Source organism: Pygoscelis adeliae, unplaced genomic scaffold, assembly GCF_000699105.1.
Source record: "Pygoscelis adeliae isolate BGI_AS28 unplaced genomic scaffold, ASM69910v1 Scaffold150, whole genome shotgun sequence".
Classification (NCBI taxonomy): domain Eukaryota; kingdom Metazoa; phylum Chordata; class Aves; order Sphenisciformes; family Spheniscidae; genus Pygoscelis; species Pygoscelis adeliae.
Genome location: NW_008823872.1, coordinates 225578 through 248988, shown reverse-complemented (window position 1 = coordinate 248988; position 23411 = coordinate 225578). Strand labels below are relative to the sequence as shown.

The 23411-nt window shown below is 36.7% G+C and overlaps 1 protein-coding gene across 1 annotated transcript in view; it reads left to right on the top strand.

Annotated features, from left to right (window-relative positions):
• RALGPS1 (Ral GEF with PH domain and SH3 binding motif 1) overlaps nucleotides 1-23411 on the top strand; it is a 129308-nt gene that overhangs the window by 4078 nt on the left and 101819 nt on the right. Inside the window, exons 3-6 of the mRNA XM_009334264.1 lie at nucleotides 8477-8575; nucleotides 12787-12913; nucleotides 16032-16139; nucleotides 19456-19506. Coding sequence (XP_009332539.1) covers nucleotides 12857-12913; nucleotides 16032-16139; nucleotides 19456-19506 — 216 coding nt within the window. The 5' untranslated portion in view covers nucleotides 8477-8575; nucleotides 12787-12856. The remainder of the gene's footprint in view (nucleotides 1-8476; nucleotides 8576-12786; nucleotides 12914-16031; nucleotides 16140-19455; nucleotides 19507-23411) is intronic.

The following is a 23411-nucleotide window of genomic DNA, read 5'->3' as shown; positions in this document are numbered from 1 at the left end:
CCCCCGTTTCCCTGTCAACTTTTTACTCCTAGTAGCATTTTTGAGATGATTATTTATCTCAGTGAATCTTGAGCAGCATCACTGACTTGTTTCTTTCTGTTTGGATTGAAAATTCCAGATAGCTTATGTAAAAATTCTAAACCTCTAGTGCATGTGAACTTCGGTGTTCACTCCATCCAACCGCCCTGCAAATTCTCCTGCTGAGGCTAATTTCCTTTTCTTACTTTCTGGCCATCCCATCGTTAAACAACAACTTGTTCTATTAGAGAGGCAGACAGATTCATCTTTTTTTCTTCATTGGTATGCTGTCACTTTCTCTGCTCTTTTTACGTGGTCATATTCTCACATAAGTAATTTTCTTCCTCATTTTTCTGTCCTTCAGGATCTGTTTTTGGCAGGTTTCTACAAACCCTGAGTTTTCTATATAAATTCTTATCCCTTCTCATGTGTGTTTCTTAATCCCCATCTGTACATATCCCAGGCTCATTTTCCTGACTTCAGATGCTCTCATGCATAAGAAAGTACATGTACGAATAACTTTTGTCACACACCTAGTTGGGTAAATGTTTTGCAGTTTCTGTTGTGTAGTTCTGGTTTTCCTTCCTCGTTCTGTCATCTCTGTCTCTTCAATAGGTAGTTCCTTCCTAGGTCCTAGGATTTAAAGACAAATACGGGAACGTTCAACTCATTCCTATAAACTTGCAGACAAGGAGCACAACCATCCATCCTTCGTTTGCTAAACTTTAGTGTCTCTGTCAGCTTTTTTTTGGTACAGACTCTGTCTGTTACACCTTCTTGGAAGCAGAACCCACTCTTGCAGTGACTGTAAGCCCTGTAACCAGTAATGATCTCTGAGCTGCTCCTGTATGCATGTCTTTTTCCTAAGTTCTCTGTTGCAGGAGCCTCAGATTTACAGTTGGCTTCTGGAACATGTTAACTGAAATAAGTAGACATTTACACTGTGTAAAGTTTTTATTGTGCATAAATAATCTCATAATGATAAACATCTCTATGCCTCAGTTTCTACTTGGTTTACATTTACATTCGGACTTCTAACACTTAAATTCTCTCAGTCATCTAATCTTTTTCTTGTGCAGCAAGTGTACTGATTCTGCTTACTCACTCTTGCCTTCTCCCCTCTCCCTCTCCCCCCTGCCCCCCCCCCCCCCCCCCCCCCCCCCCCCAAAGAGAGTGAGTGTTCCTCTAATTGAACTGTAGTCCCCTTTGTCAAGGATATTCAGAGTAGGCCTCATCAAGTACTCAAAAGTCCATCAGCCAGCAATTTTCTAGGTACCAACCAAAAGGATTCAGACCCGAAGAACTAGTTGGTTCTGGATAGCAACCATTATTTTGTTTGCTTAAATGAATAGTCATCAAAGCTTTTGCTTCAGTGTCCCAATTTACTGCTCCCTGTTATTCCTAAGAAATAAAGCTGCAGTATTTTTTCAGAACTCAGAAGTGCTTGTGTAACACTAATCCTCTTCTGTTCTCTTATATTCTTGTAGTCTATAAGTCTATCTGTTTCTTGTTTTATGCTATTCACCCATGTCCTGATAGCTCTGTATAACTTCTTGTTTTGTTTGTTGTTGTACTATGCCTCACACAAAGACTCTTGTTCCTTGGTCAGTGGTGAAGGGTCCTAGGACTATTGTAAATCGACCTCTGCCACCACAGTGCTCAGCATTAGTTCAATGAAAAAATGGGAAGGGGAGGAAAATGGAATTTGTTTCATCCATTTGTCTTCAATTAAGGCACTCTTTACTTTCATCTTGCTTTTTTTCTCTCCTTACTGGTTATTTGTTGGCTGCTGTGATATTGTGGAAGAGCATGCTGGACTGCACCAGGAAGAGCATGGCTAGCAGGTTGTAGGATGTGATCAATCCTTTTTACTCAGTACTGGTGAGGCCATATCTGGAGTGCTGTGTCTGGTTCTGGGCTCCCTAGTTCAAGAAAGTTGTGGACTTACTGGAATGAGTCTAACAAAGACCCACGAAGATGATTAAGGAACTGGAGCATCTTTCGTATGAGGAGAGGCTGAGAGAGCTGAGACTGTATAGCCTGGAAGAGAGAAGGCTCAGGGGAGATGTCACCAATGTATAGAAGTACCCGATGAGAGGATGTAAAGGGGATGGAGCCAGAACCTTTTCAGTGGTATCCAGTGAATGGAAGAGGCAATGGGCACAAATTAAAATAGAATAGAGTAGAGTACATGGAAAACACATGGAATTCCACCTAAACACAAGGAAACACTTACTGTGAGAATGATCAAGCACTGGAACAGGTTGCGCAGAGAAGTTGCATCATCCCTGGAGATAATCAAAACCCAACTGGACATGATCCTGGGCAACCTGCCCTGCTTGAGCAGAGGCATTGGACTATATAATCTCAAGAGGGCCCTTCCAGCCTCAGTGATTCTGTGAAAAGATAGTTATTAAGATTGTGGGTATTACAGAGTCTGAAAAAGACAGCAGGCTTTCTAAACTAACTTTATGTGGGTGAAGCAGTGAAGGAACATGGCAATACTTGTGGTGAATAACTCCTCATGCTGAAGAGGGAATATTTATCACGATTCTACATGAACATCTTTATCATTGGAGTGTAGGTTAAATCACGGGCAAGGTAGTAATGGTAATCGCTGCCTCCTATGCTTTGCAAATCTCTTCCAAATATTTGCTTTTTCAACCAAAACGTTTTGGCAAAATTAATACAAGTATGAAAGTAGTTTGGAATGATGGAAAATGTGAGAGAGAAATTATTGTCTAGCGCTGAGTAAATTCTGTTCTTTAGGACTTAGGACAGTACAGTGCAATCTAGCATTGTCTTCTGAATGACTTCACATAAACCAAATTGTGACACTTTTGCTGTATTTGTTTCCATTATTTTTCTAAGGGGTGCTGTAAAATAGGTCCTCAGAGTAATTGTGTAAAAAAACTAAAATCTAGAAAGCACTTTCTTCCATTTTCATTTCTTAATCTATCAAAGATGGGTACATATTCTTTTCTGAGTTATGATTACATACTAAAACAAAAGTTTTAAGACATTTTGAAAACAGGCGTGTAATAAGTTAAGGGTCACTGCCACCTAGTGGAACGTTGAGAACTTTGAAGTGTTCTAAAACTTGATTAAGTAAGATTTGGAGAGGAGAGTCCACAGGTTTTTATGGTTGATGCAGAATGAGAGATTCCAAGTGGCAGCAAAGGATATTAGATTTCTTTTTTTTGGAGTAGCTTATAGTCATTATTCTTCATTTAAGAAATGCAACTCTTTTTTTTTTTTTTTTTTTTCTTCCTCATTTATAGTAAGACATGTGAGATACTCCTGCTGACTTCTAACATTTAAATACAAATGCAGTATATTATTAATGGAACACTCGGAAGCCACAATGACTGTTATGCTTTTGTGGCAAATATTGCAAATACTAGCCCTTACTAGTTCCTCTCTGTAATACATTGTTTATATACTATTATATATATAGTTTTTTATATATATATATAAGTTATAACATATTTATATACTATTTCAAAATATGTTAATGAAGTTTAGTGTGACAGGCAGGGTGTCTTCTAATCTTGAGGCTGGGACTAAATATGAAACTTAACTGGGTTTGCTGAGAAATTTAAATCAGAATGCAATGTTTGACTAGAAATTACTGCTTTAGTTGAGAGGCATTTTTGCCAGTTTCACAATGAAAATGGAAAGCTTGGTTTGCAGAAGCAGAAAATACATTCCAGATGCTGATAACTTACCATGATACAGCTTTTATCTAGCCTGGGGAGGAGTACCTGCATACTGTGGTATGGGAGTGTCACATCAGTCAAGTTAAAGGAGAGCTTAAGTCACCTTGCCATTTCCTAGCAAATCCATGTTTGTATGACAAATTAACAAACTGTTTACTGGTTCCCACTTTTCGTACAGATGTTTACTGCAGAGTCTGGGCTTTGCAGTGATGATTTCATTTTGTCCATGCTGGTGGAACTTGCCGAGTGTTGTTGCATAATATTCTTAGTAGTTTCTGTTGCTCAATAAAGTGATTTTCAGTATTAAAGTTTTTGTTGATATGATATCTATTAATTAATAGATCATGAAAACAAGAGAGGACTCTGGTGATAATCACTGGTGTCTTCTATATTGTATGTCATAAAATTTCCTCGAATTCTCACTCAATCTTGTAGGAGGTTATTTTGCATTTTTATCTAAAAAAATTCAACCTTGATGTAAAGATTTCCAGACATGGATAAAATTCCACAGTCTATGCAAGGTTCTTCAAACAGTTTCTAATTATTAGAAATCTGCACTGTATTTCTTGTCTTAATTTGTTTAGGTATGCAGCCTGAGATCATTCGTACTAGAATGTCACTTTATGATGTTTGTTTTGCTTATATAAGTAGTGTTGATCATATCATAGAATCATAGAGTAGTTTGGGTTGGAAGGGACCTCTAAAGGTGGTCATATCATTACTTTACTTTTTGATGCATTAATGATGGTAGAGATAGCAGGATGGAGAGAGGAGAAGAGAACACTTAATAGTTAACTTGTAAATATAATAAACGGTCATTAGAGTAAACTCAATTATCAGTGGATATAGTAAAGATACGGGGCATAATTAGGGTGAAAATAGCATTGCACATTCAAACCTGCATTGTCAGCCTCCTGCTTTTCCTGTGAGATTCTTAATAATTTTGAAATAAATTTTGACAGTTTAGGGGCATTATGAAGAGCCTTTTCATTATGAGATTGCACGTACAGCTCTTAAACTATAAGACAGGGACTTTGCGTTCATTATAAGTTTGAAAAATAATAAGACCTTATTTTTATTCAACTTGTAGAATGGCAGCTTACCTTTTTGGTGTAGTGTTTGTCACAGGTTTCTTTGCATCCAGGTTGCCCTATGACAGTAAGTTATTTTGAAAATCCAGGATTCGGACTGTTGTAGGGCAACATGGCTATGACAAAGGAATCTGTGGCAGTCTAGTCTAACATGTGACTAGTCAAGTAGAGCGTATCATAAGAGCATGACCTGAGCTTCAGATGTTGTTTTTAACCTAGTGTTAGGTATAATTCAAATCAATTGTGTATTCATAAAATGCAAAGATGCAAAGAGTTTGGGACCTGGATTCTGAAGCTGTTTCTTAAACTCATCACAGCAGCTGCTTCTCTCCTCGATAGAACTCATTTGAGCGTACATGCACTAGAGGGGTGGAAGTAGGAGAGCTGGGCCAATTTTAGTAAGAGAAATCAACTTTGAATCTGCTTTTTCATGAGTTAGACTTGATTCATTGGCAGCTATTGGGAGGTGCTGCAAGAATCAGTTTTTCAGCCTGTTTACTCAGGAACGATGCATGTTATTGATTATTTATTTACTTCAGTGATTTCAGTTTGTGGTCAGCTAAATCAGTGGGATTAACACATTCCACAGACCCTTAATAATGTTTATAGTGGTTTTGGTTAAAATCCTATTTCAATCTATTGAAGATTGACAGGTCTAGTGATCCTGAATCTGGGACACACTTACTTTGCTAGTTCTGCTCAACTTCTGTATTTGTGCTGGTAGCATAACAGTAACTAGTATAAGTTGCTGCACTAAACTTCGGAGTGCTGTTTTCTTTCAAAAGGTGTATCATCATTGGGTCTTGTCACAGCCCAATATGGGGATTTATGTACTAAATTATAAACATTATTTCCATTACAGTTTCATTATTATTCATTAACTATAGTAAGAAGTTTCTCAGAAAAGAATGTGCATGAAACTACTAAATTGTTCATGGCATATTTTATCTATAGGTGGTACTGTTGCCTAAAACATAATGAAATATATTAGGGACTTTGCAGTGAAACGGATACTGAAAATACACAAGACAGTTTTTGCTTAGGAGGATCTTTAGTCATAGAAATGTAATGGCTTTTTAATTTTCTATAGCCTAATTGCTTTTTTCTTATTAAACTGTTAGCAGGCAATTATTATTTAAATCCAGGCTTTTGAATACTTTAGAACTTTTCATATTGTACAAAATGGCCACCAAGGTCTAATGTTGAATTATTTCAAAAGGACTTTTGAAATGAAAAGAGCTTCTTCATATAAAGCATTGTGACTATTTAGACAACTCAACTGTCCAGTCCCATATGTGCGTTTGTGCGTGCATTGTTTGTCATGAAAGGGCTCAGGATGGCATGCAAAAGATTGCTATTTTCTGAAGGAAGTGGGGTTCACATGGATCATTTCTGCCTTTACTATAGGAGATGTGGTCCTTTTCTTCTCCACTTTGTAGAAATCATGTGTGAGGGGATGAGAAATGGGGTTTGAGAGGTGATACTTGACTGGACAGGGGCACTCAGGAAGGTGAAGATATGATGTAGTGTTTGAATGTACTAAACTTTTGGGAGGGGATGCCATCAGTCAGGAATAAAATGGTTTTACACCAGTGTTGCTCAATGCTTCTGAGGTTTGTGCATTAACTTTTCTCTAGGTTAGCAAGTATCCACATGGCACTCAGCAGCTGCTTCTTTGAAAGTTTTAAAGAAATTCTCCTCTAGAAATCCTTCCAGACTGGCTTGCTCTGTCACTGCAATGACAAAACAGCTGTAAATTGCTCAGACTCAGAAGGATTTTGAAAATTCACTTTTTTTCTGTTTTTAATATTAAAATGATGATACGAAACAAAATAAACTTGGCAGGGGGAAAAAAGGTATTTAAACATCTAGATATGGAGAACAAGCAACACATGGTTTTAGATACCTTGAGCTAATTGCCTTTTTCTCTTTATTTAGCAATAACACAAAGATGGGACTTTTTTCCTCCCTCTTAGGAGCCTCTGGGCTGAAGCTGGATGTGATGTAGACGGTGATACAAGTTTTTCACATTGGTGGCTGAATGCAAGCACGGGGGCACAAGTATAACCACATTGTTTCATCCTGTTTTCGTAATACAGTCCCATTTTCCTCTTCCAGTATGTTAACTGTGCTAACATATTCTTGTTTTGTACTCTACGCCCACAGCATCTGAATATGACTTTGTTCATGGTTCATCAAGGAAAGAAACATTGTAATGGTGAACATCTGGAAGAATAGTTTTGGAATGAAGGAAGGAAAATGAGTGCAATGATGAAAAACAATTCAGAATTGAATATGGAGCTTTATATGATCTATTGTAAATGTGTCCTTAGGTTGTGGCAATTGTCAATGAAGTGGAATAGTATATTGTTGATCTTGCTGGAGGTAGAAAGCAAGATTCTTTCAGTATTCTTCCTTCCCTTACCTTGGTCGATGGCAGCTAACCATTCTGATGTTTGATACCAAATTCTGGAAGGCATGTCCTCTGAGGAGTGGCTGAGGACTCTGTGTTTGTCTAGCTTGGAGAAAAGGAGGCTGAGGGGCGACCTCATTGCTCTCTACAGCTTCCTGAGGAGAGGATGTGGAGACGGAGGTGCTGATCCCTTTTTCCCTGGTATCCAGGGACGGGATGTGTGGGAATGGTTCCAGCGTTGAGTCAAGGGAGGTTCAGACTAGATATTAGGAAACATTTCTTTACCGAGAGGGTGGTCAAACACTGGAACAGGCTTCCTAGAGAGGTGGTTGATGCCCCAAGCCTGTCAGTGTTTGAGGCATTTGGACAATGCCCTTAATACCATGCTTTAACTTTTGGTCATCCCTGAAGTGGTCAGGTAGTTGGACTAGATGGTGATTGTAGGTCCCTTCCAACTGGAACTATTCTATACTAAATTTATTTAAAAAAACAAAACAAAACCCCAACAAACCCAACTGGTAACTTCTGTTGGTTCCAACCAAGTTTATCAGTGCCCAAACAGGGCCCTAGTGCGCTTTAATTGTCTTTACTAAACCAGTTGTGCAGCTGATTTAAGCTTAAGAAAGGAGTTATCTTTTGGTAGAATACTGAAATATGTTTTCCTAAAAGCATGCTGCAGCTGTCAGCTCATGACATAGGAAATCCATATGAACTAATGAAAGTAGTAAGTAAATGGGGTTTGAAATCAGCTAAGGCAGTTAACTTTTGGAGCCCAGAATGGCCGTACCAGGTCTGATCAAAAGCTTGTCTAGCTCAATATTTTTTCCTCTGACAAGAAAATCAATAAGAACAGTGGTCATCAGTGGTTGCTTACGTGGTTATTCTCATATTTGCTGAGAGCAGTGTGAATAGTCAGTAACTTCCCCAGATTGCTCTGCTAGCATTCAGAAATCAGGGCACAGGGACTTCCTTGGCCAGAGGTGGTATCTGTGCTTGAGTCTTTCAGTGACTTTCTTGTGAGTTGGATAACTAGTAATGAGAACGAACTTATGGTCATTGTAACTGGATTACATGTATATTAGTAACAGAAATGTAAAATTTGCATTTCTGATTTCAGAGAATGTCACTTCTGTGCCATAGATGACAAAATTTAACAAATGCTGGTAAAATAATGGCCATAGGGGTTATTTATGTGCTCGGTTTTGATGGTGGTGTTTTTTGTTTGTTTTTTCCAGTTTAGTTGTTCTTGCACTGTCTTCGCTTTTACTTCAGAGAGAACTACATATCTAAATGGGTTTGTTAAGTTGGCAAAGAAGAACGGACAACCTCTGGTGGTATGTATGTTTGCATCCTGATTTATCCACTTTGCTTCTGGCAATCTATGAATGAGATCTACTGCAATGTACCTGTGAACCTTCCGTACAAACAGATAAGGTGTTTTCTTTGTGAGTTTGTTTTTTTTTTTTAGCACTCTGTGTATAATGCATCATTTTAATGATTAAGCTGAGCAAACTGAAAGAATTTTTAAGAAGCAAAAGCTGTAAAACGAGATTATACATCATTTTAGTGACTTTTTACCTTTTATTGCCAACATATTGGACCTCTGATCGTTTTCAGAATTTCAAAAATTTTCTTTTTAATCTTGTTGGAGTGAAATATTGCAACTATGGGGAAACAGCTTTTATATTAATTATTTTTAATATCTTTCTGTATGTAGTCTGACAGCCTTTTGTTACAGTAGGCATAGTAGTAGCTCCAGTATTACTTAATTTGCAAAGTAATACCTTTTGTGATAGCAGGTGTGGAAATACTTCAAATTGCCAGGTGATTTTATAAGAATAAAAACTCTTTCTTGGATTTGACTTAAAAGGATAATTGCTCCCTATGAGTTTCCTCAAGGCAGCAAAACAAATGGGTATATAAAGTATTTTTTCATAGGAAATGTGAATCTTGGAGAAACCTATGCGTTTCTATGAAAATCCATGAAAAAACAGTGCATTTTTAATGCTTGTGTTATATTTGAAACATTTTGGGGGAGGGGGAATCTATTTTGGTCCTTTTTAGAATGAAAGTATCTAACCTTGCAAGCTTCTTCTATGTACTGAATGTTGAAAGGCAAAAGTATGTTAGTGCTTTTGGTTTCAGATATTAAAGCACATTTGTCTCTTTTTGGTTTAGTAAACGTTAAAACTTGGAGTAAAACTGAGCTTGGACAGGATACAAGATCACATATGGGATTTTTCTTTCCCCTTTCAGAGCATATTTGAGCCCCCGCACACTGGAAAGCCTAGTCAGAAAGGCGGAGAAGGAGGAGACAAGAATATTTTTGTGGCCTTGATTTAAATGCCACGTTTTAAAGAAATTACATGATGAAAATTGCTTTCCACTTCAGTATCTCTAAGGACTATTAACAGGAGCAACTCCAGACCTAGAAATACTTTGCAGTCTGTTAGTGCTCAAAATGAGTTAATTTTATCAGGACACAAGAAAAAGGAAATTGTTTTTTGACTAGTTTAACTGAGGAGATTATTTGAAACACAGTTATTGATTTGTTTCATGCATGCCCATGAGATCGTGGGGAGAGTTGTTGTTTGTCTTGTAGGGATGACAGGTGGGGGAAGAACTCATCGTCTTCAAGGAAGTAAAATAAGAGGTTATTTTTATTTTCAGCTGCTTGCTTTTCCAGCATTTTCCTGTTTGTGTGATCAGTGTGTTGTAGGAAAGGATGAGGATGCAAAGGGGGATGTGGCAGTATCCCTAGTTGCATATTCGAGCAACTGCAGATTTTGCTGAAAGGTACATGTACAGGAGTCTGTGGCAGTGGTTGCTGTGGGGTTCATCTGTGTGTGCTGTGGGGAATGATGAAACAGCCATGCTGTTTGTTTTCTCGATTTAAAGTGAATCAGAGCTTGAGCTGATTTGGTAATTCTGTAAACAGTTCTTGGTTTTTGTGTGTGCACATGCTTATACACACGCAGAGACATATATGAATAGTTCTGTTCTTAGTATGTATGTGCATGCTGTATCTGAAAAATTTTTACTAGCTGTCTGCTAGCAGCATGCCTAAAGTGTGTGTAAACTTTCTGCAACATTGCCAGTTCTTCGCACAGTGAAATAGGGCTATATGGTGTCTGTATTTTAACCTGTCCCTAGCAGCCTATTTAGGTTTAATAATTAGAAATAGTCAGGTAGTTTAGTTTTCACCCCACGGGCATAATACTGATTATTTAATTTGGGAGGGAAAGTTGTTCTTTCTTTTGAGACAGGTGTTTGGATTCAGCAGTCTCTTCTGCACGATCCTGTGCGTCTGAACTGTGTTGGCTTTTTTTATGCCCATCTTAACAAGCTTTCACTTAAGGTTCCATTTGGATTCTCAGATCTGAATCTTGCAAAGCATCGCTTACCTGACAAAGTGAGAGGCAGATCCTGTACTAAGACCTTCTCTATAAAGAATGTTAGCAATGGATCATGTTGAACGCTGTAACTTCAGTAAGGCTTGTAAACATCCACGGCTGTCCCCTTGTTCACTTCATCAGCCATTTCATTGTAGTCCTAAGAATCTGTTAATGTATTCCTATAAGATTGTTTACGATGTAAGAGTAGCCTTAGATTTGAGACTATGTGGACTCTGATTCATGATTCAATGAACATAAACTTCAAATACATCGCTATGATGTATCAGCTGACAAAATTTTCAGTGATTAAGATAAGAGCATAACATGTTATGTTGAACGTTTGACTGAAGGACTTTAGCAGGTACTGTGTCATTGTGCTAATTGTTGTTGGACCATTAATGAAAGGGCAGTTTTAACCTGTTAAGCTAGTAGGTAGTTTGGATGCCCAAAATGCCTTCACACAGATACTGTATTTGGTGCTGTTTTTGCTGTGTTTGAGAGTAGAATCTGAATTTTGGTTCTGGCTTTTACCTCATTTCAGATAAAAACAGAGAATGCTTGTCTCCAAACAGTATCTTCTATAGGAACAATGAATTAAGTTTTGCAGCAGTAATCAGATGTCCAGTGTGAGGGGGGGAGAGACCAGACATATCCATTGGTGACAATTTTTTAAATGACGTGAAAAAGCCTTCTGAGCGATTTTCTGAATTAGCTGATCTCATGGTCAAATTTTTCTTTGCTGTGTAGATTTGAAAATAAAATTTCTTAGGATTCCCTTCACTTCCCCTTACATAAAATTTTGACCATAAGGAATGTTTTTGTGCCTGGAAGTATCTGTTGTCATTTGAGTAAGTGATTTTATTTAAAAATGTGTGTGTAATTCTTTTATGAGTACCCTTGCTATTTGAATTTAGTCTATAATCATGTCAGTTCTTCTCATTTTAGTTGTGCCTATTTATATACAAATTTTATTTTTTCTGAATGAGATGCAACTTAATTAGATTTGTGGAATTACATATCCACCTATGTCCATATGGTGCATATCCTTTAGTGTATAATAATTAACATCTATCCAAGAAGATGAAATCTGATTTCCTGATATCAGGAAGATAAATATTTATAAATACTTAATACTTACCTTTGTTCAATACTCAGGAATATGCTGTCTCGTAATTATTTGTGCTTTATTTCAAGATTGATGGTTCTTTTAGATATGAGTATTACTGTTGTGATCAGTGGTTTGGGTTTTTTTGGTTTTGGGGTTTGTGGTATTGTTTGTGGTTTTGTGGTTTTTTTTTTTTTTTTTTTAGTTTTCATTAAACACTTTGTATTTCTGGAATGGATTATTTGATCTAAGTGGGTAGAGGCAGCTTCTTTATGGTACCATGTACTCAGTTTTTTTGCAGTCTGGTCTTTTTGTTTCTGGAGGAAGCTTAAGGTGTATTACATATGTGAAGTCCTAAGCCAATTTGGAATTGCATCTGTCTGCTTAATCCAGTTTGGAAAAAGTCTCACTTCAGACAGTGCTGTTGCTGGATTAGCCGAAATCCTTGAGGTTCATTCTTCCAACTAAGAAGGATGATGTTGTCTGGTTCTTTTCTGTGGAAAACTTCTGTTCTTTGGGGCCTGACATAAAATGCTTTCAGGCACACCTGTCTCTATAGATATTAGTAGAGGCCTAAGCAGCTGCAAATAGGATTTGCGCATTAGAAAGATACAGTGGGACTTAAATCACCAGTTATGAGACTAATTCAAGTGACGAGCAGGGAAGGGTGAGGAAGCATCACTTTTTCAGTCAGTTAATAGCTTGGATTTTTTATTTTAAAATATGTTAAGGTAACCTGCAGTTTCTAGATGAATACTGCCTAGCGTGGACTTCATATAGAACCTAATTCAACATAAATGACAAATCCCCCCCCCATTTCTTGAGTTGGTTGGAAGTAGGGGTAAGGACTTGGCATGACTTTAGTGATATTCAGTTATACTCTTTCACAGTTGGTATCCGAAAAAGAAAAGAGAATCTAGCTCCTAAGATCATCTTGTTCCTGAAGTTCTTTTCTCTGAGAAAGAACGATGAAATCTCTTGTATTGTTGTGTTTGTTTTTTTAAAATTTTATTTATTTATATGCATGAATACATTTACTTTGCAGGAATTCTGTTTTCATCATGTTGTCTCACCAGTGCTGGATGAGCTGAAACTTCCTGCGTCTTGGGGAGAGCATGTATAAAAGGAATGACCTCATGGCCAGTGTGATGGTCACCTCCGCCACTCCAGAGGTACAGTTCCTTGGTTTTTGTTAGCTCCTGTATTAAAATGGAAATTTTGGCTTCTTTCAACTTTCACAGAAGCCCTTTCCACTACCAGTCATGTCAATCCTTTTTCTTATGAACTGTGTAGTATTTGACAACAGAGTAATTTTAGAACACTTCATAGCTCTGAGTGTTCACAACCTTTTTTTTTTATTGTTGTTGATGATGATTACTCATTTAGATTAGTTTTAAATGGCATTTTTGACCTGTAACTCTGTAACTTACAGCAGCTGTTTATTATCAATGAGTTAAGAGCAATGTAATGTACCATCTAAATGGAGCCAGTCAGAAATATTCCAGTTGAATTTTTTTTGGCATTTACTAGTCTACTAGTAAGAAAGTGCTCTCTGAGACTTTGTTCATTTTAACCCTTTGTATCCTTTGGAGACAGGGCAGCTCTGTCATGCTGTTTCCAAAAACTATCTAGTTCTGTGTTGAGCTGCTGTGCACAGCTAACAGCCTGTGTTTGTAGGTCCGGGACAGCCAACTGAGGACTGCTTGGGAATTAGTTACCCTACTGAGTTTTTCTGGTTTTTTACTTTCATGTAATATTATGATGAAATATTATAAATCAGCTACAGTAAAGCTTGCCCAGTAAAGCACATGTTTTAAATGTATGATTGGAGGTACTTTTTGCTTTTAAAAAAGGTAACGTTTTGATTAAATTCTTCCCTGGTCGAAAAATTCTACTTCTTCATCTCTTACGACAGCTGAAGAGTTATGTGAAGCAAGTTTTTCCATTGTAGCGGTGCCTTTTGCACACACAACTTGATCCTTTCAAAGCAGTTGTCCTGATTTTCATGAAACAAATCAGCTGTGAGCTGATCTTTAAAAACCATAGAACAAAACAAAAATACATAATACAGCTGTGCCCTGCAGAAGGTCATTTTCTCAAACATAGTATAAATGTCCTCAGACTAACAAAAATACTTTTTCATTCTCTCAAGATGGGGGACATCTTGAATTGGGTATGTGAACACACAATTTTGAAATTCCTCTTCAAAATAATTAAAAAAAAAAAGACTTTCGCACACTGTTTTCTCAGAACAGAAATATCTGTCATAGATCAGAGCATAAGAAGTCTCCAGGGTCAAACCAAAGATTCTTCTAATCCATTATTCTGCCTCTGATAGTGGCCAACAGCAAGTGCCTGAAGAAGGGCACAAGAGCCGTGCAAGCACAGGAAACATCTCCTGGCCACAGCTGTTTGCAACCCAGGGACTTCCTGAGGGGAAGGTCCTGTTTGCGATCTCTCAATGTATTTGTCTTCCATAAATTTACCTAGTCCCCTGTTTGAATCTGTGTAATCTTTTAGTTTGTACAGAATCCCATAACAAGCTGTTTTTCAGCTTAACTGTATGCTGTGTGAAGATCTGTATCCTCTTATTCATTTAAAATCCATCTCTAATTTTAACTGTTAACCCCTTCTCCTGGTGTTAGATGAAGCAAAGAGAGACCATTCGTATCTTTCCTCTTGCTTACGTTGTTTGTTATTGTACTTCCTCCCCACAATCCACTGCCTCTTTTCCAGGTTGAAGATTTCTAGCATGGCCAGTCTTTCTTCATAAAGAAGCCATTCCATACCTGTGATCATCCTTGTTGCCTTGTTCTGAAACTTTTCCAGTTCTTTGATATCCCTTTTAAGATGGAGACTAATACCGCATATGTATTCTAAGCTTGGGTGCACCATGGATTTATAAAGAAGCATATTCATACTCTGTTTATATATTTTCTCTTTTCCTTTTCCAGACTTACCAAATCTTGTGAAGTCCCTTTTCAGTTTTTCATTGCCAGGTTTTGTTTTTTGTTTTACCACATTGAATAAATAAAATGAAGATCCATAATCATCAACAAATTGTCACCTCATTGTTCACTGCCTTTTCCAGGTTGTTGAATATATAATAATCATCACTTATCCATGCATAATTCTCTGCTGATTCACATATTCTCAGTGCTTGTAACTACTGTCTTGTAACTAATTATTTATCATTGCAAGGATAGTCTCTATGCTAGGGCTGCATAGTTTCCTTAATGTCTTTGGAGTGAGGAACCACGTCAAAAATCTTTTGGAAGCCCAACAAGAACGTATTAATCATGTTCCTTTACCCACGTGTCTGTATATACTGAGGCAGTGCTTCTCTTTCTAAATACTAACTTGGAAATTTCCTGATACAGCATACCTATCTGTGTTTCTACTAATTCTCCTTTATTCTCTTCTTGGGTTTGTCCAGTACAAATCTCAGGCTTCCCAATCAGTAGTTCCCCACATACTTGGGGGGGGGTGGGTGGAATTGGCATCTTATTTACCACCTTCTAGTTCTTTGCTACCAAGTCAGTTTTAAGTGAGAATTACATGCCACAGTTAGTTAAGATGCCAAAACACCTTGTTTTGACAACAATGTTCTTCTAGCAAACAAATAACCTCAGTGAGGTAAGGGCTTAAGATTTTATGTGCATATATTTTTATTCAGTATGTAGTTTTAAGATAAGAAATAGAAAAAATAATGCTATTATTATTATTAAATCACGTTATTCCTGAAGAAAGGAAAATGAGCCACAAGTCCCTACATCTGAGCCCAAGGACAGAAACTTCAAAAGGAAGGCAAGGCACCAATTTTTAAGGCAAGACGCAGTACTATTCTGTAGTACCCTGGAGCTAACATTGGGTTAAATTTCAGGACATGTCAGTTTTCCTTTTTTATAATGTTATGGATAGAGCAGCATGATTTGGATCTACCCTTGCATATTTAATTAAAAAATTTCTATTGAATATGAATCTTCAAAATCTCAACATGTTTCCTTTATGTGACAATTCCTTTATCTAGTCTATGATTTTAAAAATGGCTTTCTAAAGCTGGGAATTTCATAGAGCTAAAATTGTATGTCACTATAGTTTTTGCAGAATAAAGTTAGTTGGAAACATTCATGAACCATGCTAAACTAAATTTTATAATTCAGTGTCTGAAGCTTTTTGAAGTTCATACGTTTTCTTGTCATTTCTTAGTATTTTTACACGTATTTATTTTCTGAATTTGACGTGAAATTCCTCATTCTGCAGATAAGCCTACTATTTTTTTCTTTGTAGGGTAGTAGCAGCTCAGATTCTCTGGAAGGGCGAAGTTCAGATTATGCCAATAAAAGCTACGATGCAGTTGTATTTGATGTGTTGAAAGTAACTCCTGAGGAGTTTGCTGTAAGTAGAAATGTTATTTTTGCATTTAAGCTTGTATAATATTCAGGGCTTGCAGGATATTAAAAAATACGTAAAACTTTTTTCTTAAAATCTTTTAAATGAACTTCCAATGTCCTTGAAAACAAATTTCTGATTATATAAACTTTAACAAAATAAACGTGTCTTGGGTTTTAATCATTAAGTACTAACCTGACACAGCATATTCGTTTTTCTGTATAAAGCCATTTGAATTTTTCGTAGTGTTTTAGAAGACCCTACCATAGGTTTAAAGATGTTAGTTATCCACAGTCTGATTCATTTTTTTTAATTGAAACCACAAATACTCATCTTTTCTGCTGAAACACCAGTTTCTCAGAAAAATCAGTTTCTTAAAAGCAGGGAAGAAGCTTGTATAGAGGAAACAATTTGCGTTCCTTAATAACAAGTTTTTGTACTAAACTGAAAGCAGAACTGCAGTTTTGGCAAAAGTCCAGTACAGTTCTTGTGCTTGGCCCCTTGTTTTCAATTTATGTTAACTTGCTGGGGAGCAGGAAGGAGTGAGGATGAAAGCTATTGAACCTAGTTCAATGTTCTCATTAATATTCTGGGCATCAAAATGTTGTTTCCCTCATTTGGCGTAAGATCATTTAATAGCCATTAACAAAAAAGTCCTGGAGATATGCCTACATTATTCCTATAAGTTTGTCACTTTGGAACAAATTCTGATGAGTCTTTTTTGAGAGTAATACAGAATACACAGATGAGAGCTGTTGTTAGGTAGAAATATAAAAATACTTGGTTGGCAAATCTGCATCAACTCAGTTAAAAAATGGCCTGATGCTTTTGCTCCTATTCATCCAAGTTCAGATGATTCATGGCCAAGGACTACCTTCAGAAATGAACAGCATTACAATTTAGGCAGGCCTGTAAAATGACACAAAAATAGAGATGTCTAATTTCATCAGAGGAGACCGAATATTAAGTCCAAAGACATCCCAGAACATAGTGTGTAGTCTACACCAGCAAAAATGAATTTGTGGTCATCTCAGAACTGTATTTATAAAATGATCAAGTCAAGTTAAGGTTGCTGTAACTTACAACTCATCAGTTTTCTATTATGTTCATAGTTCCTAATGCTGTTGGTTTGAGACAGAAGCTTGTTGATAAGGGTCTTGATTTAATGTACACTTTAAAAACACATGCACATGGGCACACACACACCCTTATATCATTGTAACATATCTTTTTAACTCTGAATTCCAAACTTCTGTAAGTTGGTTTTCTCTCTCCAGTTCCACCCGTAACCATGAACAAAACAAACAAACAAAAAAAAACCCCCACCAACTCACAAAGAAACCAAAAATTGAAATGTGTGTCTGTAGGACTGGCAGCGAGGCTTGAAAAAGATCATATGTAACCCCTAGTGGTAGGGCTGTTTGTTTGGGGTTGGCTTGTTTGTTAATGTTGATTTTAATACGGTCACACAAACTTTTAATGCCATGGCCTTCTTAGCTAGAGTAGCTATTCTTCTTGTGACACATTAAAACCTTTTCATTGGTTTACGCTGATCCTCTTTTTTTTTTTTTTATTAACAGCTCAAGTAATGTTTACTGCTTCTGTTCCATCCAGAGAAGCAGATAATTTCTTTTTTCAGTAAATAATAGCAACCAGTAAATTTTACATACCGTTTCTTGTTACTCAAGACTGTGGTAGTCTGTGTCAGATAACTTGAAACAGTTCAGTTGGGGAGAATGAAAAGAACCAGAGGTCTGGGTTTACTGAAGTTAGTACAGTTTGGTTACTGGACATCAGGGCAGAGATCTATAGAAGATGGGATTGCTATATTGAATATAGATATTCAGAGAAAGGGAATGGAGCCAAGTTAAGGTCACTTCCAAATTTAGTGTGTTTTGTTCCTTTTTAAAATTTAGAACCTGCAGAGGAGAAATTCCCTGGTGGTAATCACATCTATAACGAAAAGACCAGCAGCTTGTCAATACTACTGAACTTTGTTTTAATCTTTTTGGTGATTTTGATTGAACCCGTGTCTTGTTGAAAAGATTACTAATTCTCACTGAAAACTTCTTTATTAATGTCACATAATATAGCTTATAGTCAGCTTTTTGGAGCCTCTGCTGTGCATCTTATTAGGAGACAGTCAAGAAGTTGCAAACAGGCATTTGCAATTGCAGTTTTTCTAGAAGAGCGAGATCTTAATGACATCTGAGTTTGTAAATACCCAAACATTACTCAGAAGTATAAATCTCAAAATTGAGTGCTGCTAAGAGTGTTTGGCTAGGGCTTTGTGGCAAAATCTTTGACTTAACATAATATAAAAGCAAGAGATAAGTTAGAGAGTGTGAATTAACCATTTATGGAAGGAATTTTTTTTCATGTCTGTCAAATTTTATGGGCCTCTAACTTTTCTAGGCTCCTGTCTGAGGAATCATAGTAATAGTAGAAACCTTATTAAAACTATATTTAAATAGATAGTTATCATTCTTAATTGGTGGAATCAAACAAGCACTTTGGGAGGGAATTAGCAAGTTTTTGCTATTTTGGGTTTAGCATAACAAAATGGCCAACAGAGAAGCTTTGCTGGGGAAAGATCCAAAGAAGGGTTCTTTGACACTTTCTTTTACACATTAAATCATGTAAATTACAAAGTTCAAAGCTCTGTAGGTTTATACACTCACAGTATAATTGAAGTACCTATTGGTTAAACATGATTTACATAACTTCCAAATACATTATGTCATTCAATCTCTGAAGCAATTCAAGTATCTTATCACTCAGATGCTAAAAATGTTCTATAAATGCTTTTTTTCAAAATCATTGGCTTTGAAACAGCATTACGATGTTGTATCAGGACATACTCATCACTGACTGAAAAATCTGTGTATGAACCCTTTAAAGCATATTCCAATCATAACTGATTAACACATCATAATGCTTTATTGCCTTTCAACCCAGTGAATGTAAAATGTATGCTGCTTTCTGTGTGAAAGGCAAGTAATTCTTCTGCCATTTCTGTTGTGTCAATAAAGGGCCCAGGCAGTAAGACTCTCAAACACAGGTTTTTTCCTCTTAGACTGCTGCAGGTACTGAAAACCTTCACTTAGTTACAGCCAGTAAATGTAAGAGAATATAATATGTTGCCACTCAGGATGGTGGAGTTTCTGCTTGTGGTCTGTCAGCCTGGACAGGGGAGGCCGAATTCAGTTCTGATCTATGGAGAAAATGTGACCATGTGGTTTGTGGTTACTAAAGGGCAGATGTAAATACATGATTGTTAGCTCTTTGTATTACATTATTTAAAATTTTGTCTTCATTGCAGAGCCAGATTACGTTGATGGATATGCCAGTATTTAAAGCTATACAGCCTGAGGTAGGTTTTCTTAAACTGTCTGTTTACATCTCTGGAACTCAGTGCCTGAGGAAATGTAACTGTTTAAATAATGCTTTTTTGTTCAAAAATGCTCAACTTCTTGCACTGCACTAATATTCTTCTAGGCTTATTCCTTGTTAGCACTGTGAATCTGTAACCCAGCCTGATTTACTTTGATTTGTCATCTATTGCCAAAAGAGATGACTGTGTTTTTCTGGAAGTCTTCCTGTCCTGCTTTGTGTTGAGTGTTTCTTCACGATAAATTTATCAAATGTCAAAATTCTTTACTCTCCCTTCTGCTCCTGTTTTTCAGTTCACATCTCATTTCAGAGTTTGACTTATGCCTCTAGTCATAACCTGTATTTTAGGCTGCATCAGCCGCTTGGTAAACTTTTAAATTTGTACTATCATGTTTAAGATTCAATTCTGAAGCGAATGAATCAGCCCCAAACCTTAAAAGTTAATGTATTAGTGTCCTTTAATTATTTAACCTTTTAAGAAGGACACAAAGAAACTTGAGGCCTGTTGAGAAAAAGCAATCAAAGTTAACATAGACATTTGAAAAGCAGAAATAAGAACTTCAAAAATAAACAATGAAGGTAGTTATCAGAATATGTTGAATTTGCATAAAAGCGGTATGTAATCTTGGTATTTTGATGAAATAAATTTTTCTGCAAAAAATACAAGAATTGCGTGTTTCCAGCTTGAAGTTCTTTAATATAGGAACATGTCCTTAGATCCATTATGATTTATTGTCGTCTTGTGCCAAGGTGGAATATCATGTATACATAAAGGGGAAAAATACCCATGTAATATTAGCGGAACTGAATTTTTGACATCAGAAAGGGCAGTCCAGTTTAGAAGGTTCTTAGTAGAAGCTCAATCCATCTAATTTGGTCACTAACAAAACAACTCATTGTATATTGCAGTGGTTCAGAGAGATTAGCAGCCTTCTATTTTGAGAAAGTGTAGGAAGGAAAATAAAAATTCATCTATCTGGTGTCTGGCCTTCCTGTCACATAAATTAATTTTGTTTCAAGAACACCAAGACAGTTTTGTAGCTGAAAACAACTTTCATGCTTCTGAAATTACATGTGTTCTCCAGGCAGTCAGGGAGTCTCTTCTTTACTGTGGGGAAAAAAATGGCAAATGAACAATGCAATAAGAAACCAGCAATACCTGTAGAAAAATCTGTTAACACAAGAATATCAGTATTTACAATTAGAAACATAGATACTTTTTCATGAGAAAATTTTGCTAAGAAAAACATCAGTTAGAACAAAATGGAGGTTTCACCAAAAGCAGAGGTAGTGTGATACTCTGAGGAGATGAATGAACACAAAATAAAATACAGAACTGCAGATGTTCATATTTAAAGTGAATTTTGCATTTGCTTTAACTGCTATGAAATGTCTGTGCCATAGAGTTTTATGGCAAAACAAAATAGTGATTTGCTGTTCTTCTTTTCCTTTGTCATTGCTTCATTTCGCCTTTTGGAAATGAAATTTCCTGAAGTGCTACTCTGATTTATTGGCAGGTAGATGTAACTTAGTGAGAAATGATCAGAAAAAAACTAATGTATTTTCAGCTTCTGCTAGAATACAGGTCTGTGTATGAGTAACAGTTGCCATAAACTATTAGATTTTAATTCTGTTTTCTGACTTTCATCTTATTGGAATTACCGATATAATTCAATTTTTTGTTTGCCAAAAATAAACAACTGTTTCTATCCTGAAATTCTGCCAGCTGTAGGAGTAGGTTTTAAAGCAAGATATAGTTGTGTATTTGTCATCTACCTGTCTCTTGTTATTAGGTAAGCTATTAGACTAAGAAGGTTAAAATTTTCTGGTCAAATCGAATATTAATGTATAGTCTGTAACTGTCTGTGTTTGTTTGAGTCCTGGTAGCCTTTTAAATTAAGTTGGTGTATTCATTCTTCTGTCCCCGTAAGCTTGGATACCCTTTGATAAACTACTCCTTTGAGGCCTGCAGGGTTTCACGTAGGTGACTGGCTTTTGCATTGTTGATGGGCAGATGGTTGTCTGCCATTTTACACTGGAACTCTACCTTGTTGGAGTCTTCCTTTGGTGGCCTTGTAATGCATGGAAGAAGGAAAGACCAATATTCTGGTTGAAATCCGTGTTTCATGATGTACTCATTTTGTTATGTCACTGGGTATGGTGAAGGTACAGTTATGGTCCCTACTTTTGCTTTCATTCTTGCTTGTGCAAGGTGGTCACAATTGCTCTCCAGAATCAGCTTTTGTATGCAGGAAGTGGTGGTAAATACACTGGTATGTGAATAACAGTGAATACTTCCAGTTTCCTGTGCTAGAAAGGGGGCGTGAAAAAGGCATGGAGAGGTTGAAATGGTTTGCTAGATGTCGCATAGCTAAGTTCCAGGGCAGAACTGTGTACAGAGACGGTTTCCTTAGTCAGCAACCATCAGGCTGGCTGCTATAGTGAGTTATTTATTGTTGAATTTTGTGTTTGGGGGAAGAGCATTATATTGTTTTTTCTTCCGGTTTTAGTCTTCATAACATGAACTTATGCATGGATGGAAAGACTTAAGATTTCAGAGTTCTGGTTGCCAAGTCTTGTCTCAAACACATAAACATCTTTTAAACCTAGCACTTGCTGAGGCTTTTTTCTGCTTTTCGATTGAGCCATTACTAAAAAACACATCTGCATGTTACTTTGCAAGAGTTCAGTAAGAGGATGTTTGATCAACAATTCTTTGTTCTCCAGGAGAAATAATTATGCTTACATTCTAGATTTCTATGTAACTTTATTTAGGGTTTTTTTTTTCCAAAGTCCTGGAAATTGTAGTCTCCACAAATTTCAGGGTTTTCTTGCACACTTGATTGAAAAGTTTACTGTGACTGTGTGCATTGAGGAAACTGCCTGCATCCTTCCATACAAAAAGATGAAGTGTAATACTAGAACACAGTACATTTTAGCAGTATAAAAGAAATTCAGCAGGGGCATATTGGATCACTTACTCTTATCAGCCTTCCTATTCAGTCCAAATTTTAAACCTAGTCAAATGATTTTTCCATGCACAGGATTTTCCATTGTTGCTCACTAGCCCTCTGGCAACTGCTTAATATCCTTAGGTTACTGACCTCTTCCATTTTTCTGACAAATGTAAATTTTGCTGTCCCTAGTAGAGTGACTGAGATTTTTCCACATAAATATATAATTTCCAGACTCTTAAGACCAGACGTGCACCAATCATGTGGAGAATCTGTGTCTTGACAGATGCAAATTGGCATTTTTATCTGCAGAAGGCTTAAATGCTGGAAGATTGGGATACAAAATACGTTTGGAACTGGAAATGCTTTTCCTGGTGCTCACACTGGAACACGCAGACATCCACATCTTGAGAGTGTGTTCCATTTATCAGGATGTACAAAGTGCTTTTCAGAGGCAGAATTCTCTTTGGCTGACTCTCTGCCTTTTGAAGGCGTCTTTATTTAACCAAGTAAAAACAAAAACTATTTTACAAAAGGCGTCTAAAGTTAATAGCATACATTTGGAAAGTTGAACAATGTTTTGATTGAAACTGAAATTTGCGGTTCTAAGAACAGAAGAGTGATTTAGAACTGGAGTTATGGAGAACTCATTTCCATTATGTATGTATCTGCCACTTGTCAGATCTGAATATAAAGACTGTATGGATATGTGGTAACTTGAATCTGTAGTTCAAAAGAGCCAGGCCATCTAAATATATTTGGAACTGCCTGAAATAACTATTGGAAAATGGACACTTTCTTTCTGGCTAAATCAAATTTGTAGTTACAATTTCAAATTTCTTTTGATGCGTAATTTAATACAGTTTATTTAAGGAGAAAATCATTAATCTGCTTTTTAGCTCTTCTGTTTACTTTATAGTCCCCACAGGAA